Source organism: Anarhichas minor, unplaced genomic scaffold (assembly GCF_050575085.1).
Source record: "Anarhichas minor isolate MPS153535 unplaced genomic scaffold, ASM5057508v1 ptg000024l, whole genome shotgun sequence".
NCBI classification, from domain to species: Eukaryota; Metazoa; Chordata; class Actinopteri; order Perciformes; family Anarhichadidae; genus Anarhichas; species Anarhichas minor.
This window is the reverse complement of record NW_027466470.1, coordinates 5,123,612-5,142,202: the sequence shown is the minus strand read 5'-3', so window position 1 is coordinate 5,142,202 and position 18,591 is coordinate 5,123,612. Positions and strand designations below refer to the sequence as shown.

Below are 18,591 nucleotides of genomic sequence, written 5' to 3'. Positions count from 1 at the left end.
TGTCCGTGTGGGTAATTAGCTGAAGTAAACAGTATTATTGTTACTGATTATCTTTTTATAATACATGAATAAAATACTAAGGAGTACCAGCACTGTCCTGCACCAAAGTAAAGTTATCTAGAATGTAAGATAGAGGGTAATCTGGGCGTAGACAGAATGGCACTAAAGACTCTTGGGAAGGTGAACAACATCAATCATATTTTTTGGCTCAGAAAATCGAAATTGAATTTGACTTGTGGCCAATTTTCTGTCTTTGAGTACTTGTTAGTGATTTAAGGGACTAATCAACACTTTTATATTTATAAATACTAAATGTAATGTGGGGTCACGCACTGTGATGAGACCACAGAGAAGCAGCTCCCAACTTAACAGTAAAGCTGTTCACATTTGAGCATATTTCAAACTTAACTGTTTGGGTTCAAGCTGCAGTAAACCGCTGTTTTCAGCTAGAAAAGCTCTGATAAACCCACTGTGTACTTCCTGCAGTCACAAACGGCAGACAGACACAGTTAGCAACTAGCTGGATGTGAATGTCGTGGATTGTTTGTTGACGTTTCCCTCAGGAGTTTGTTGAGAACAACACTGTTGCACGCGACCTTTGCACTTACAAAAAATTAAATAAGAAAGCACCACCACTTTAAAAGGAATGTCAAATCCTGGCTTATGGGAAACTTCAAAGTTATGTATGTAGTTTTTTATCTTCGCGTGTCTAGTCCGCTAAGCTCCTGCATCTTTGCCATCTTTACATTAAGCTCCAAAATGGAAACTTGTATTTTATTGCGTCATCCTTTATATTTTTGTAGTTCTGTGATTTAATGTCCTCCCTCTCGCGTCAACTAGACTAGACCTTTTATCATATAATCAGACGCCGCTGACTATATAAGCTCTCCTCTCCGTAGAACTCCAAATGTAAGTTATGACAAGGCTTTAAAGAATGGTAACACATGTGGTTTCTAAGAGAGACAGACACATTCTCCCTTCAGCGGCCATAAAGAAGACAAAGCTTTTTACAGTATCAACAGACGCAAGACGCGACCTTTTGGCCCGTTGGGGCAAAAGGTGAGCGCTCTGGGAGTAGAGGTCTGGTTCCAGCAGTCTGGTTCCAGCAGTCTGCCAGCAGACGAGACGTATGTCCTCCTCACCACATTCCTTCCCATCTTAGATCACTGAACAGCTCTCTCCGGCTTGCTGCCTTCATCCCCTTCCAACCCAAAGCAATATAACTCCTTATGTTCACCCGGATGGCACCTTATAAAGAGACCAAAATAACCCGGGTGGTACAAGTGTAATAGCTTCAGCTAGTGCTTTTGTGCAGGTGCATGTTTGAAATTCAAATCAGTCTGATGGGGCTGGAGGTTAAATAGTCAAGGAAGGATTTCCTACTTCCATTTAAATGAGATTCTCAGAAGAAGAAGAAGAAGAAGAAGAAGAAGAAGAAGAAGAAGAATGAAGAAGAAGAAGAAGAAAATGACTAGTCACCATGAGAAAAAGGTTCAGAGAAGTCTGCTCTGGAAATACATATGGTGAATAAAGGAATAAGCCTGTGTAACCTGGGGCTGTGTCTTTCATATTCGGGGATGACTGTGCTGCTGAGTGAACTGGCTGCAACATAAGCCACTTCTGATTTCATATTCATGACTTCCGAGAGGATTGGGAGGGAGAGGGAGAGGGGGGGGGTGACAAAAACAACAAGCAAGCAAAGCAGAGTATAGCTGATGCAAGTTAGGCCCATATACTAACTGTCACATCCAGAAAGTCAAATCTCATCTCGCTCAGACTGAGGAAGAGTGAGGTCATCCTCCGCAGCGAGCGCCGGCTCATCTCACACCCACGCACATGCACACAAACTGAAATAAGACATCTTGCTTGCACGAAGGGATTAATGGCTAGCACAGTACAGAACGCTGCCTCGGTTATCCAGCAAACGTGCACAGCCTCAGCAGCCCCATAAGGACACTCGGGGACACCAGCTAAGAGCCTTTTGGAACAGTAGCCTCCGAACAGCCGGGATGTTGTTCCCTGCAGCAAACTGCAAAACACGTCACTTTCTAAGGAATAATGACAGCGTGCACAAATGGAGCCCGGAAGCATCACTGGGGCCGACATGTCCTCTAAACAGAAGCTCCTTCACAGAAGCCCTGCCGAGGACATGCATGAGTGTGGAGCGCCCTCTAGGGGCCAGAGCTCTGAGCCGGTCGGACATGAGAGGCAGCGAAGCGTAGACCGGTGCAGCCACACATCAAAGTTCACCCTATGCAAATGTGGGCTTGGAAATAGAAATAGTTCAAATGAGTAACTTTTGATATGCAAATGCTGCACAAATTCACAACACAGGCGTGTTTTCTTTCTGTTTATGTTGCTTGTTTCTCATGCAAATGTGTAATTCTTATTCATCTTAAGTAAAGCACTCTGAGACAAGACGCCTTTGCGGTTCTATTCATCTTTATGCAAATCAGCGGTTCTGAGATTAAATATAAATTACATGACCCCGGTAAAAGTCTAGTTTTGTTTTCAGGGGGCATTTTTTTGAATCATCAACAACGGACAGCTCTCACCAGAACGCAGTGACAAGTGCGACAGACGTTTGCCCATTTCAGCCTCGAGACAAGACAAGCTGCCTGGAGTCAGGCTCTGCTGCAGCCAGAGAGATATATGAGCAGGAAGTCACTCAGGCCTCACGTGGAAGCCACCACGGTTCATCATGTTTAGACGGCTCACTCAGACACACTGGGCTGTGCTTCACTTACATTAAAAGGGCCCAGCGGCTGTCAAAATACAACAACCATTCATGAAAAGGTATTCAGAAGAAAATGAAATGTCAGTGGAATTATTTGACTGATGGTACATCAGTGTTTTGCGACTGGACCATCAAATACTAATCCTTTCAAAATAAGGTCTGTGCCAGTGGATAATGGAATGGAAATTACCAGAAATCCCCTAAAATACACCATTAACCCTCTCTCACAGACCGACTACTCTCCCAGACCATTACTGGAACAAAGACCGTGGTCCTGCTTAATTTTCCTGGTCAATAGGGTTTAAAAATTTCAATTCAAAGATGCTTCACCAACTTAATGTTTAGCAATGCACAATAATTCTAAACAGATAAACAAACTGAGCGTATACTAAAGACAGAAGATTAGGCCATCTGCAGTGAATTCCCTTTAAATGCCCATTTGCTTAATTAAACTTTGTGAATAATCAAACCGCTGAAAAGCAACGAAAAGGTCACAGAGGGAGCAGCACCCTTGTTTTTCAGAGCTGGATATCTACTGGAAAATACGTTTACGGACCAACAGAAGAAGAATGAGGTGATATCATGACACGGTTTGGATGGACTATCAATCATAAAGAAACAGGTTCGTCTATTTGATAAATAGCTCACCAAATGAGAACTGTAGTGTATAATAAATGGTATTTTGATTATGTTTTTCTAATGACTACAGGGTTTCCATTACTTGGCGAACTCACAATAACGCATGAATGCATGACGCTGCAGACAGAAGTCTACTGGTCAGCTGAGGCCCTCTTGTGGGTAAACTGGTGAGTGCTGGTGCAGCTGGGGAGTCAAATAAAACGTCACGCTTGTGATTGATTTGGTTGTTTTTTTTGCAGACAGTGATTTTAATATCAGAAAATCACAAGTTCATACACCTGCCATTTTCACTGGAAGTTAAATGCAAGAGTTTCAGAACAGAACAGGCTTCAACGTCTGTTACATGTCAAAGAGCTGCAGAACAGAAACATTGGGTCAAATACATATATATACATACATATATATGCATATATAAGTATCTTTCTTATCTTGTGACACTACTTTGAGACTACAGCCACAGTTCAATATTTAGCAATCTGCATGATATTTGAATGAACCTGCTAATAACTTTGACTAACAAACTGAAAAGTGTGGCTTCTCTTGGACTAGGTTTTAGTTACACAACATGCCTTCACACACACATCTCGCTGTTTACTTCAGTGATCAGTCGCTGGAACTTAAAACTATTGGGACTCTGGTTCATCCTCTGCGTGGCGTCATGCTTCCCTCTTCAAGCAACGGAACACGTCGAACATAAAAGTCATTGTCAAAGTAAGTTTTCTTTTAAAGGCGGATAACTTTGGTCTTGAAGTCTTTTAACTACTTGGTGCTTAACTGCGGGGACATTTTCCCTTTCAATGAGCTATGTAATAAGAAAGTCCAATCTTGGTCTTGCAGACGATATTGTTGATGTGTGAAGTGAGCCTCTTGATGGTTTTACACGATATTTCTAAGAGTAAAGGTTTAAGACAGAGGGTCAAACAATCCATTTGCGATTAAGTGCTGTAGCTTTGTCCTTCTGGTGGTTGTGGAAGCTTCATATTTTCTTTGGACATCATCAGACGCCTTAGCTCTTGAAGAATAATTTTAATGCTATAAGAATGCTGCCATTTTGCTAAAACTGGTACGCTACTTGAATCCACCTGTGAGACGAGACAAAAGCAAAAAACAACAAATCAGTCATTGGGACCAGCCGGCAACGAGAAAACAATGTGCGAGTTCAATGAATGATAAGACACAGAGCAACACTCGTATACAACCATGTCAGATTTGTGAAGACACTTACCACCCCGTTGGAATTATCTACCCCATTCATGCTTAGTTTTGTTACAAATTTAACAGTCGGGGACACCTCCGGGTATCTAGATCCACATACCACTCTCAGACTGTATATTCTGTTCTCATAATTGGTCTGGGAAACAGAAAGAAGACAGAAGACGTGTAGGTATCAGTAACAGAATCAATAACAGTTGACAGTATCTGCATTGGAATGAGTCCACATGCTGAGTCGGCTCTTACTCTTGCTGGTCCAATGATCATGCCCGTCCACCACGTGAGAGTCATGTCGTCGTCGTTCTCCAGGCCCCAGCTGACGGTGCCATCACCGTCGCCCTTCTGCCCTTCTTCAAGCTCCTCCAACAAGCGGAAATTGCGTGGAACTTTAACTCCTAAAATAACAAAAAAAGAACCAAATTGAATGTATACGTCTCTTTTTTTCTACCGTTAACTAATTCCATTAAAAGACCAAAAACCAACAATGAATTGACCCACCAATCAGTACCATCTGTGTAGCTACAACCTGGTTTACTGTAGCTTATTACTCTGTCCCAAAAACTATTAAAAACATAGTGAGCAAAAGTGGACTTTTAAAATGTCACTTTTTTTTTTTTACTATTTTATTACATTTAATAGACCAAAAGTTTAACTTATTGACAAAATACTTTGCAGATTAATCAATTTAGTGAATAGAGCTGAAACGATTAGTTGATTGCTAGAATCCGCAACTACTTTTACAATCGGTTAATTCTTCCATTCAACTATAAAGGAAACATGTCAAATATTCTCTGGTTACTGCTCGTCAGATGTGAGACTTTCCGCCTTTCTTCTTCGTCACATCTTTGTAGTTTAGGATAAACATCTTTGCGATTCAGACAAAATGATGTTTAAATGAAATTGTGACAGATTGAGAAGTTAGGACAGGCACGTTTTTTTTTACGATTCACCTACATTTAGAATCTAATTTATTTAAAAATATATATATATATATTGATAGATTAATCAATGAGGATAATGATCATTAGTTCCAGACCTAATTGTAAACAAGTGTTACTTGAGTCCTAAAATAGTTTCCCTCTGAAATAGAACTGTGATAAAGTGTTTAGTAACTGTTGGCGCTCCAACTGATGCAGACACACATTCATCTTTCTAAATCATAGAAAAGTAATGCATTAAAATGAGTGAGATTGATAAACATGTGACTGGTTGATACGAGAGATGACTCGATATCAAATGATGCCGTACGCTACGCACATGTTGCACCCAGCATCCTGGTCTACCTGCTGTGGAGCTGCATGTAATGTGATACCTCGTTCACAAGATATCTATGAAAGATATCTGATGCTGCTGAACATCGAAGCGTAATAAAAATCTGCAGTTTGTAAACAGTCATGAGATCCGGAGCACGCGGGCATTTGCTGCTGATTGTTCATGAATGTTTCAGAGTAACATCCAGTCATCTTATGACCAAGAGTTGTAACAGCTGACTTGATAATAAAATCATTCAAAACTAGTCAAAGCGTTCAGTTAGTGGGGAAATGTCCTCAGAGGACGACTCAGATGTTGGCATGTAACACACAGCCTGACAGGAGGGAGGGAGGGAGGGAGGGGGGGGGGGGGGGGGGGGGGGTGTAAATGATGAACCACTTACGGTTCATGACTGGAGGATTGGTGGAGGTTGAGGGGACAGCATTTAAGGTAACTAACTGCTACTTTTCATAATCATGAACTTGAAGACAAATTATTTCTTTAAAAAGGCCTCTGACTGAGGCAGAGGACACGGTGAAAACACTCAAATATTCCCTTCCGTCATCAAACGGTTCATTTCACCTCCTCTGATCTCAGACATTTATCATAGTAAACCTTCACACCACTTTTTAAAATCAATAATTCACATCTGGTGTGCGGTGGCCACAATGAAGGATTGACTCTTAAGTGGCTCGAACATTTCCTTAAAAGGTATTTGCTCACGAGAAGTTGATTTAGATTTCAGTCCTTTATCGACACTAAAACACTGGTAAAGAGACCAATGTTAGCGGGGAATCGTAATGCACCACAGCATCACTGGTATCAGCGTATGTCAGCTAATAAGTAACTCACAACTATCCATCAACAAATCAATTAGCCTGACGATTATTTTCTCATTTAATTGAATAATTGTTTGGCCTATAACAAGGTAAAACAAGAACAAAATAACTTCATTAGAAGGCGTTTTGTCCGAAACCTTAAGATGAATTGGTTTACCGTGATATAAGACAAAAGGAAATACAACAAATCCACGTCTATATTGGTATAAAGTAAAGTATATCCGCACATTTTGAGAATATTAATAATAAATCAGTATGCCCAGCCTCAGTTTGTGTCTCTCGTATATTTTTAGTGCGATTTGATTTTTCCCAATTGTATATTTTCCTCAAACATTTGTCTAATTGCGTTGGGAACAAATTAGCATTTTTACATTCTATTACACTATTAATACACAAGAGGCACACATTTTGGGCTACATCAGGTATATTAGATTACTGACTGACTAAATGCATTAAGGTGTAGGTCAAATCCATGATTTAAGTTACTCTAAAATATAAATGGCCACTCATTCAAGAACTATAATTAGTTGTTTGGATCATAAGATTTAATCCTGATTAAAGACGGATGACGTGAGCAGATTTGTGCCACGTAGAAAATGATATTTTAGGTATATTTATGTCACTAATAACTTAAAAATTAATCAGCAGGTCTTGCAAACTTGCAGTTTCAGTTATGAAGTTACTTCCCGTTTATCCAGTTTGTAATTGTATCCCCGTGGTGTGTAGCTAAATTGACACCAAAGAAACTACGTCGAACATTGTTTTTAAATTATCATCATTTTCTTTTTCTGTAATTCTCAAAGACTTTTGTTTTGTACGTTTGACAACCACGCTTCCTGCTTAGCCCTTAACGAAAGCATGGGCTCCGACTACTTGCTGAAACGACGTGTGCCAACTACTGCTGCGTTTCTATACTCCCCACCCAACAACGACAGAGTTACTTCCTGCATCTATTCCTAGAGTCTCACAGTAGCAATCTTGTTAAATAATGTTAGAAAGTGAAGTATTGATCATAGAAGGAGCCGGACCCGACCCTTCATTTCAATGATAACGTTACCGTGATGGTGTTGCAATGTAAGGTGTGTCACAGAGAAGGTATAAAAAAACACACGTGTCACTTGATTTTTTTTTTTGCAGCCTAATGACTATTAAGATACACAATACGCCTGGATAATCAACACAAAAAATGAATAGTAACGTTACGTTTATTCTGATCAAATTAGTAGCGAACCCGGACACAACAAGATCGACTCTCGCTGCCTCGCGGTACTGGAATATTCTAGTAGTTAGGTTAGCTAAACTAGCACAATCCGCGGTTGTTTACAACCCTTAATATTAACGGCTATTTACACACCCGTATTCAACTTTTATAACGCACTTTACAATCTATAGGAGTTTCCTTTGAGACACAGAAGGCAAATACTTGCAAAATATACGCTTATTTCTAACACCTTGAGCTATTTTTAGCTAACTCACGGAGCAAGCTACTAGCTCGTGTAAGCTAGGTTAGCCAACACAGTTACTCCGGGAGATAGACGGCTCCCGTGAAGAGCGTTGGGAGATATTAACGAATAAACGACCATTGAGAGCAATTTTGATCAACCTTAGCAAGTTGCCACGTTTGGTGGCCAAGATGACATCGCGGCCAAGTGGGTTCGCCCACACTTTGTGTGTCGCTTTATATATGTCTAGTTTTGAAGGCACACAAACCTGAGGAGGCCGCCATCTTCTTCAGCCGAGTCCAGAAGCACACAGAACTGCGACGTCACAGCCGTAAAACCGGACCGTTGATATCTCAGTGGCTGATCGCTGCACTGCAAGAGCTGCTGCGTTCACTCAAACTGGTTTGAACAGTTTTACTGGTCAATGGCAGCGTTAGTATGAAGGACAGTACTTATATAACTGGCATCTTGAAGCAACTTAATGTACCATAAAGTTTACCTGGCTGTATTTTTTGACACATCACCATCAGGTTTTTACATCACTTCATCGGTCTGTCTTTTTTAATGGCCGCACTATTCCATGAGATGGACATTTCAGTCTGACGGTTTAAACGCTTCCAATAATGGTTGGTCAACAAATCCAATGAAAACAAACGAATATATCTTAAACAATAGTTTGACTAAAGGTGTTGTAAAAAATAATAAACACTAGCAGTAACAAGGAAACTGGATTTCCAACATACATAACCGGAAGAAATGTAAAAATTAACTTTAGGCCTATTAATCCCTAGTTTAAAAAGGTAATTAAATTAGAATATATTAGCCCAAACTTTAATAAGCCACTCTTGTTGGATAACTGCTGCTAATTACAGTTAGCATCACATTAGCCAGAGATAGTATTGGCTAGCTTAGTGTTAAATATATAGCTTAGCATAAAAGCTAAATCACAACCACAAAGCAAAATACGTTGTTTGGTTTTCAGACATCTTCCCCTACTTCTATGGAACATGGACAAGAGAAAAAAAGCCACAACAAACACTGGCAGACCAACGTGTTTCAGCCAATAGTTTGACCCAATTCGTTGTCAAATGAATTAGTTAGTAGCAACAAGGAAACTAAATTCAGAACTAGCTTGCTGTCCAATTAGTTAGCTAACATAACAGGAAGAAGTACCTTCCGGTTAGACAAGTCGCAACACAAAGTTATGCGCTGCTTGAGGAATTTGCTTGGTCACAGATAAGAATGACGCATGGACGTGGTTGAACATAGTGTTCAAATTAAACCAACTGCTGGTATACAGAATAGAAACTTTTCCACTTGAATCTCTTGAAAGTTTTGTGGGTTTGAACAAACAAACATGAAAGACGGAGGCCCCCAGAGGCAGAGAGGCTTCCAGAGGAGCCGAGAAGGTTTATCAAGGCTTTTTAGTAGACGATAAATGACTTCGACCCCACTGGTTTGTTCCGTACAAACTCATGTTGTTGCAACCCTCGAACATCAAGTTCTTGTGCAGAACCCAAAATTTCCAAATATACCATCAACATGCCATCTGAATTCCGAGGCAATGTGTATAAAATCAAAACACTTCTATTACAATTCAATTTGATAAAAACAAACTGAATATTAAGCGTCTGTAGCTTCAGAGAAGAGCTGGAACAACCTTGTGTACAATATAATGTCGTGTTTTTATGATGCAGAGTGCAGATAAATTTGATGTCAACTTATAAAATGTACTCAGGATAAAATATAACAATTAAAACACTGGAATTTATTCCAACTCACCACAACTGGAAGAAAAAAAAAAAAAAAAAAAAAAAACTTTCAAAGCATTTTCAGTGAGCAACATTTTATTTCTCAATGCTACAGGGACAATTAATTTTTGTGGAAATAAGTGACTTAACCCAGAGTCATCACAATGTACAAGTTGGAACTAAAGAGCTTTTTTTTACCAGAACACAAAACATCAAGAACATTACTTGAAAATAGGTAAACAAATGGAATACAAGCACATTTAAATATTAGCTCTATTATTTGTGTTTCTCTCTTTTTCCCCCACATCAGGACACCAAAGTTTGAATGCAGACGTCTCTAAACTGCAGGATATTCAAACATCTAATACACCCGCAAAACATATGGTGGTTCAATCACACAAAATACTTTTTACAGCACAAGGAAAAGCTAGGATTTAAGAATGAAGGGACTGTACATAATTGCAGGGTGTGCCTCAGGCGAGGAGACGGATGGTCTTTCCAGTAACCGTCAAGTAATCCTCGTCAGCGAGGGCTCGGAGCGCCTCGTCAAACAGCTCCTTAGTGATCGCCTGGAAACAAAGTGACAAAGAGGGAAGTTATCAATACATATAGAAATGAAAGAACTCTGCTGTTCTTCAACCAAGGAGCACAATGTTCTCACAGCTCATCTATAAAATATAAATTAAAAAAAGAAGATATTTACAGTTTCAGACTGTCCTCTGAGATCGTCAAGCAGCAGCTGGTATTTCATGGCGGGGGTCTTTCCTTTGGTCTGGATCAGTTTCTTCAGGACTTGGGCGATCTCCTCCCTGCGCTTGCGCGCGGTGGCGCTCATACCTGGAGACGCAAATTAATACACTTCGCAAAAAAAAGTCTGTTGGGCTGCAAGGAAATATTGTCAGTCTCGATTTATCTACAGTTTATATTTTTGATTATGCAGCTGCTCTATAAAATGTCAGAAAATAGTAAAAATATCCCGAAGACCCACGGTGACATCACTATATAACAACAGCAACATTTTGACTATTAATTCTAACCCACTCATGTCACACATTGCCTCCGTAGCTGTAAATGCATCCACAACAAGCAGTTGATATTCACTGTTCTGCGTACCCGTCGTGATAATAGAGATGTCAACGAATCCTGTTCTGGGGTCCGTGGCCGACTGTTTGAGGGCCTCTCTGTGCAGCCGCTTGGCCTCCTCCACGTCGATGGTCTCCACCTTCTCGGAGAAGCGCACCTTGGAGTGGGCCTCCGCCAGGCGGATCAGGGACTCCAGCTGTCGGGGGTAGGCGGACACCATCCCGCGGCCACTGCCGATCTTCCTCATGTCGACATAGGCCTGAGGACCAACATGCATACGGGTCAGTTGAGGGCTGATGTCTAATAATAGGACTCGACTGTCAGCACTTTAAGACCAATGTTGTTCGGCGTATATTCAACATTAAAAAGGTAGATAAACAAACCTCGATGAGAGCCTGGCTGGCCTCCTCACTCAGCCTTGGCTGGATGTACGTCCGTGCGTACGCGATGTAGTCCCTCAACACGGCCATGTCGAGGAACTCTTCCTCGATCTGCTCCTCGCTCTGGTAGTACAGCGACACCAGGTGGTGGGCCAGCCTGCGGTCGTACGCCTCGTCCTGGGGATCCAGCATCAGGAAGATGAGGTCGAATCTGACGGAGCGCCGTAATGCAGCGTGAGAAAATAAACCATGGAAACAACTATATTTTCTATCGGGTGTTTAAGTGCGATATTGCCGACTGGCGGTAATCACCTGGACAGTAGTGTGTGAGGCAGCTGAATGTTCTCGATCGTGGTTTTTTTGGGGTTCCACTGAGACTCGATGGGGTTGGCGGCGGCCAACACAGACGTCCGAGCGTTCAGCTGGCAAATAATTCCAGCCTGCAGACAGACAATAGAGAAAGAAGTAGTGAGAACTGTCCCTTTGCAACGTAAAACATTTCATCATTTAAAAAGTGTCAAACACACCTTAGCAATGGAGAGGGTCTGCTGCTCCATGACCTCGTGCAGCACCGACCGCGTGCTGTCGCTCATCTTGTCGAACTCGTCGATGCAGCAGATGCCGTTGTCGCTCAGCACCAGAGCGCCGGTCTGCAGGACCAGCTGCCTGGTCTCCGGGTCCTTCGTCACGTAGGCGGTGAGGCCCACGGCGCTGGAGCCCTTCCCCGACGTGTACTGGCCCCGGGGCACCAGGTGGAAGACGTACTGCAGCAGCTGGGACTTGCTGGTGCCGGGGTCTCCGCAGAGCAGGATGTTCACGTCCGCGCGGAAGTTTCCTCGGCCGGTCTGACTGAAGTCCTTGCGGGTGCCGCCAAACAGCTGCAGCAGAATGCCCTGGAACAAAAAAAAGTCTAATCGTGTTACTGTTTAGACGGATAATTCAATAACCTGGGATCAACCATCTTTACATTAACGCAAGGCTGCAGAACACTTTTAACAGACTTGTCTGACTCGTCAAAGCAGGAAAATTCTTCGTGGAACAAATAACATTCACGACTCAAAGGCTTCTCTCACTATCTTCTTAGTTTTATCTCATCATATTTGCGTATTTAAGCTGATCCTATTTCCTCTTTCTGACTTGTGGATATTCTCACAGGTGAACAGGTAGAAATGTTTTCTTGTCGATTGCATGACGTCAGCAGTTTTGGTAGAAACTGCTGACGTCACGCAATCATCACCAAAACGATGAAGACATGAGGTAATTCTTTAGCTTTTTTTTTTTTTTGCTGCCTTTTCCAGACTTTGTCTCGGGGGAAACAAGTGATTTCAGAACAAAGACAACATAAAAAAGGTTTTAAACTCATAAAATAAATATAACATAAATCCTTCTCTGTGAGCATTAAAATGATGGTATTTGAGTCTGTGAAGAGTGCAGACGCTCCGATGCATCGTTATACTTACGTTAACACCTTTATCTCATCTTAATTTGGGTGTCCACTATAATTTGACTTGTCACAGCAGGAAACACACAGCTGTGACTTATAATATTAGTGATGATCGATGACTCCAGTGACATTAAATAGAAGCTTAGACTGGTTTCTCTAACATCGAGTGTCCCGGTGAGAGATCATCAGAGCCCTGAAACTGCATTAATGGAGCGAAAAATGTTATTAACCGTCTCAGATTTCTGTTGGCTCTCCTTAAATTCCATGTCGGGAATTAGATGCAACAACCGGAGTGTTATTGGCAAATCAAAGTGAGAGTTTGTGTACCGATTACTCTTCCAGCAGGGTGCTCGTACAGGTTAACACTCATATTCACACACCTTTTTGATGTCCTCGTGCTCGTAGATGCTCGGTGCGAGGGCGGAGGAGAGGCGTTCGTAGACGTCTGGCTTGGCTGCCAGCTCCTTCAGGGTCTGCACTCGGTCTTCGGTGAAGAGTTTCTGTTCGGCGTCCTCGTCCAAACCGTGCAGGCGCTTCTCGTCCGTCTTGCGGAAGTGGATGGCGTCGATGTGAGTCTTGTACACGGACTTCACGTTGCTCATACGGGGGTTCGCTCGCATGGGGACAGCTCTGTAGACACCTGCAGGGACAAATGGGAAGCTGTTAGGGAGTCCAGGACTGACAAAATGAGAGCTATGAAGATGTCGTCTTAGGGTTAGATGCGAGTGTTTAACATTATAATGCCATAAATCTTTGTTTATTAAAACCGTTCATGTCTGTGGCTCAGATCTACAGCTACTTTGATGAGTTAGGAATATTGATGGCACTTGGAATAAGGGACTAAACTGGCTGAAAAGAGGATGGCTGTCATCTGCCAGAATACGCCTCGCTTTTTAAAATGTGTCATCATTTTATGAAGTATTAGAGCTTAAGCAACAGTTCTGTAGCCAGAAAGTTAATATGCAACTGTTCTAATTACATAATCCATCGCTTTAAGTCACCTTTTAAGCAAAAAATGGGAAATATTCTTTAGTTTCAGCTTCTTATTTGTTTTTTGTTGTTTTTTTAAAATCACCGAACACTGAATATTTCTGGGCTTTGGGCAGTTGGTTGGACGTGACAGCAGTCTGATGACATCAATTTCAGCTCTGGAAAATGTTGGTCAATTTTGTGGCATTTTATTGAGCAAACAAAAGAAAAAGAAAATGTATTTCTAATAAAACCAGCCATTAGCTGCAGCCCTAGCAGTATCTTACCGGTGATGTTTATGCGGTCTCCTGGCTGCACCTTGTCCACCAGGTCATTATGACCGTACACGATAGTTGTGTGAGGCGTCTGACCGGCCGGCATGTCTTCAGGGGACTCCTGAATTTTAATCTGGAAAAAACGAGATCGATAAATGAACAGATGTCATGACCTCGACAGCCACACCTCATTAATTACCACTCGACATATTCTGAGATTAGGTGTCATCGCCGACTGTAAGCAATCTGGCCCCCCATCATCAACCCTGCTGAACCCTCACCATCTGTTTGTCTGAAAAGACCGAGCGATTGTGAACGAGCGCCAGGCTGTGGGTGGTGTTGCAGTGGCGGCACACCGCCGGCTCAGCGATGCGCCCGCGATCCACCTCCACGCGGGTGCTGAAGGCGCACACCTGGCACTGGAAGAACGCCTCCTGCATCTCGGGGATGAGCTGTGAGGTGCGGATCACCATGCCGCCGATGGTGATCAGCTGATCGATGTCTGTGGGAAGGGGGGGGGGGGGGACGGCGCATAAGGCAGACAGACGCTTTAGCAATGAACACTATTCACGAAAATCCCACACGAAATATGGTAGGAAATATCGCTAGTCCTAATAAAAGTGTGATTTCACTTGACATGGGCTGGGTTAATGAATCCACACACCTTCTGGGTTCAGGCTCCTCATGTTTCTGGTTCTCAGGGCGTTGTAGGGGCGGACTTGGATCTGGAACTCCAGGATGGAGTCTGGGAAACGCTCGAAGAAAAGCTCGTTGACTGCCATGTCGAAGGTCGGGATGACTTCCTGCAAACGGAAGAAAATCACTTACTCATCAGCATCAGCTAGAAATAAAGTGTAATTTAAACAAAGATGCTTACAACATACTGTAGATAAAATACAACAATAGTCTGTTCACACTGCACTCAGGACTTTGTAGCTTATTCATGAAATCTCTCATTTTTGTATTGTGAGACGGCGTAATATACCCGGCCGAAGACCAGCATGAAGATTCATGAATCGCTTCATTTTGTAAGTGTCTTTGTAATGCACATGAGGTAATAATGTAATTCTAAAACTACAGGGCAGTACCTGTGGGTAGCAGATGAGCTGCCTGTACAGTTCTGCATCAAAGGACTTCACATGCAGACAATTCACATTCAGCACTGGATCACCAACGACACTGATCTGTGGGAGAAAAGAGAGAAATATTAATATTTAAGACCTAGATCTGACAATTCCTGTGAAGTTCAGACTCAATCATCCTTTTCTCATTTATTATATAAGGGTCTGTGGGCATCAAAGTGTTTTATCCAGAGGCCAGTAAATGTTTTAATGATTTCCAATGGGAAACACCAGCAGCGTGACGAGGCATGTAGCATCTATTCTGCGCTGAGTGCTGCACTTTTGCTGTTTTTTTCTTTGGGTAAAAACGCTGCACTCCTCACTGTCACTTTTTACTGAGCCGTCCAATCACAGTGCAGGAGTGGCGGGACAAAAAGCCTTCCACGAAGACGTGGTAGCAAATGTGTCTTATTATGAGTATGTTATGGTCCTATTGTGCATGTTATATTGTTTGTTATTTTGGACTGTGGACTTTATGGTGTCCTCATGGCTGGAGCGGTGGATCAAACGCATTTCCCCGTGTGGGATAATAAAGCTGACCTGAACCGGAATAACACAATGGTCCTCGCCCATAGACCAGCAGGTCCGTCCTCTCCCCCTATGTGCTTCATCCAGAACAAGTACTCTACTTTGTGCCGACATTTTTTTTTTAACTTCTGCTGATATTCCGTATCAGCGCAACCAGGGCCCTCAGCTAAAAAAAACTCTCTGCCTCTGAAGTGCTCCCAGCTGGGGAAAAAAGGCACTTTGCTGTACACAAGCTACTAACAAAGACAATATAAAAAACATCTAGTCTGATTTAAACCAAAGAATAGATCGGTCCAAACTGTACCACCAAACTGAGCAAGAGAGCACGATAAACAGATACAAAAAAGAACGCTACCTCTTCCAGCTTCTGCATGTACAAAGGCTCGTTCAGGTCCAAACCGGCGTTCTCATCTTCAGTGGAGGTTAGGTCAATGAACCTCTGCAGGAACCTCTGAGAGCAAAGGGATGCAAAGCACGCAGACAATTAACTTCTCTGTACCAAGAACGGGGAACATCTTATGAGGGCTGAGATGTAAGACTTCATACCTGAAACTTCTCCTTGCAGGTCCCAACATTGACATCAGTCCCCCAGATCACCAGTCGCTGACCTGCGTTTGACTCGCTGGCTACGGCACCGTCAGCACTCGGCTGCAAAAAGAAGAAGAAGCGTTAACTACTGTGGTTTCAAGCTCGTCTTCCTTATTAAAAGTACACAATCAAATCCTCTCGGCTCCTCCACTGACCGGCTCAGACTGAAGATCGACTTGTGGAGCCTTCCTGACTGACCCCAGATCGGGACGCTGTCTGGCTGGGGTGCCGCGCACTCCACTGCGAGGGGTCCCTTCCACCCTGGAGCTGGGGGTCCCGTACATCAGAGGGGAGCTCATGTCCACCTCGTTGGGTGGGACTGTTAGAAAAGAGACACTGGAGTTAACACTCAAGTGTGCCACAACAAAGAAGATTAAAACATCCCTGCGTTGCCATTGGATAAAGCTAAAACCACGAATAAGCTGTGTGTGGTCACCTGAGGGCCGGGGGCTGGAGAACAGAGAATTGTCCTGAGGTGCCGCTGGACTGAGCATGTCGGTTGCCGGGGAGGTGGGCATCGGCATCAGGTCCAGGGCGGACGAGTCCTGGCCTCTGCGCCGCTGAGAGGGGGGCGAGGTGGGGCCCTCGCTGCTGGCTGAGGACACACAAGACAAGTTATGAGCACCACACACAGACAAACACACCCGACCTGCAAGCATGTGGTCTCCTCAGTGGAGCTCATGACTGCTGAGGGTCTCGTTTGATCGAGGACACGTGAACTCACGGGTGGATGGGTTGGTGTTCCTTCCTCGTTTGCGGCCACCAGGAGTCGATGTTGGGGAAGACATTGTTGCTGGAATATCTGAAGATCAAATGGATTCAAGTCACTTATTTTTATTTTTTTTAAGTATTTACATAAACTGCAGGTTCTCTGGTAGTGTTTCCAGCAGAACATCTTGTGGATGGATTTCAACAACCTGCAGACTGACTTATGAAAGTCGGGCTGTTGTTTGTTTTCTGTTGCAGACCACAGAGGACAATACATTCACTTTTTAATGAGTCAGGTTTGTGCAGCCTCAACATTTCACAAGGCCGACTGATCTCCTGAGTTTGTATAAAACTATTTGATCATTTTATAGAGGTTTTCCTGCCATCCCTGTCGTTTTGTTTACTTGGTTATTGTTTTGTTTAGATTAGTCTGCTGAGCCTCTGATTGGACAGTAGATAAAAAGAGCTTTATGGAGATTTTGTTTGTCCCTTTATTGTTCCACTTTCATGCCACAGTACCTGCTGGATACAATCCTCGAAGTGAGACCAAGATCAGATACGTTTGATACTTTCTGGTATAAGTCCTCAATACTGTGGTGTTTCATTCTTAATACTCGTTTTCTCATTTATTTGTAGATTGTAGGCTTTGCATTGGCTAATAGTGTGGTTTAATGTTTCCGTTGTCATAATTTACTCCACTATTTTACTTTACACTTTACAGACAAAACATAAAATTAACTTGAAATATGATTTAAAGCTACAGTTAAACTACATACAAGTCTAATTAAACAGTTATCTACTATCACTAAGCTAACTGTCAAAGTTATATACTGCCTTTCTTCACATGTTTATGCAACAATAAGTTAACTCCTAATACTTAATAATAGCTCAACGTTATTTACATTTTTTTATATACTTGAGCACCATATGCTGCTGTATCTTTATGTGTAACGTTATTGTTGAATTACTTTGTGCTTTTGCAACTTCTATTGGAAGCTTTGTAAAAGTTGACAATAACGTTTCCACCATTTGACATGTGGCTGCAGAGGAGACAATGAGCTGGAACGTACTTCTCTGTTTGAACTGATTTGACTCTTAAAGGTGAGCTCGTCAGTCGATGCACAATCAAACAAACACAGACAGTTTGATCCAAACAACACGTCCAGTAGATTCATAAGAAATAAGTCCATCAAAATACGTATTTTCTTACCTCTTCTTGTGTGTACGTCCTAGAGCTGCAGATCTGGCGCGAAACTGCGAGTGACGTGTTTTTCGCGGGGAACTTTGGACCAATAGCAAGCCAGGATCCACGTTTTCTTTCCGGTCGATTCCTCCACTGCAGAGGGGGGTTCCTGATTAGTTTAAGTCGTTGCGACTTTAATTAAACACACTGAAATGTCTTGATCAATAACATAAATCTTTTGAAAGAAAGCTGAAACAACATGAATGTTTTTATATCATATTTAGAAAACGATCAGCGTTTCGTGCGCGTGACATTATGCTATTTTATACCCTGAACTTGATTTGGTTTGGTCCAATAATAAAGCGTATTCTTTTCCACCTATTCTTTATTGAAAAAGTTAACAATAAAATAATGTAAAACAATTAAACAGTGGCAAACCAG

The 18,591-nt window shown here is 42.4% G+C and overlaps 2 protein-coding genes across 4 annotated transcripts; both read right to left on the bottom strand.

The window, feature by feature from the left end:
• Window positions 1-3,591: 3,591 nt before the first annotated feature.
• Window positions 3,592-8,537, bottom strand: ube2v2 (ubiquitin-conjugating enzyme E2 variant 2). Of its 3 annotated transcripts, none has more exons than XM_076097805.1 (4): window positions 8,389-8,537; window positions 4,835-4,983; window positions 4,602-4,727; window positions 3,592-4,458 (listed from the first exon to the last, which is right to left on the bottom strand). In XM_076097805.1, exons 1-4 carry the CDS (start codon window positions 8,402-8,404, stop codon window positions 4,312-4,314), a joined length of 438 nt encoding a protein of 145 aa, XP_075953920.1. In that variant the 5' UTR covers window positions 8,405-8,537; the 3' UTR covers window positions 3,592-4,311. The 3 variants fall into 3 exon arrangements, with proteins under 3 accessions (XP_075953920.1, XP_075953921.1, XP_075953922.1); XM_076097806.1 differs by having other exon boundaries at window positions 4,692-4,727; XM_076097807.1 differs by lacking the exon at window positions 8,389-8,537 and adding an exon at window positions 8,282-8,302.
• Window positions 8,538-9,946: 1,409 nt separating this feature from the next.
• mcm4 (minichromosome maintenance complex component 4) lies at window positions 9,947-18,217 on the bottom strand. Its single transcript, XM_076097804.1, has 17 exons — window positions 18,178-18,217; window positions 16,984-17,061; window positions 16,696-16,854; window positions 16,415-16,578; window positions 16,218-16,319; window positions 16,027-16,122; window positions 15,111-15,206; window positions 14,687-14,825; window positions 14,304-14,524; window positions 14,035-14,155; window positions 13,159-13,418; window positions 11,862-12,227; window positions 11,647-11,774; window positions 11,338-11,545; window positions 10,985-11,213; window positions 10,575-10,708; window positions 9,947-10,440 (listed from the first exon to the last, which is right to left on the bottom strand). Exons 2-17 carry the CDS (start codon window positions 17,045-17,047, stop codon window positions 10,345-10,347), a joined length of 2,583 nt encoding a protein of 860 aa, XP_075953919.1. The 5' UTR covers window positions 17,048-17,061; window positions 18,178-18,217; the 3' UTR covers window positions 9,947-10,344.
• Window positions 18,218-18,591: the final 374 nt, after the last annotated feature.

Coding starts and splice junctions, on each gene's coding strand:
- ube2v2 (XM_076097805.1), bottom strand. Junction 4,728..4,834: donor TGATCATTGGACCAGCAAGA/GTAAGAGCCGAC, acceptor TCTGTTTCCCAG/ACCAATTATGAGAACAGAAT. Junction 4,459..4,601: donor TAGATAATTCCAACGGGGTG/GTAAGTGTCTTC, acceptor CTCGTCTCACAG/GTGGATTCAAGTAGCGTACC.
- mcm4 (XM_076097804.1), bottom strand. CDS start 17,047: ATGTCTTCCCCAACATCGACTCCTGGTGGCCGCAAACGAGGAAGGAAC. Junction 16,123..16,217: donor CCTGCAAGGAGAAGTTTCAG/GTATGAAGTCTT, acceptor CTTTGCTCTCAG/AGGTTCCTGCAGAGGTTCAT. Junction 11,546..11,646: donor CCTCACACACTACTGTCCAG/GTGATTACCGCC, acceptor GCGCTCCGTCAG/ATTCGACCTCATCTTCCTGA.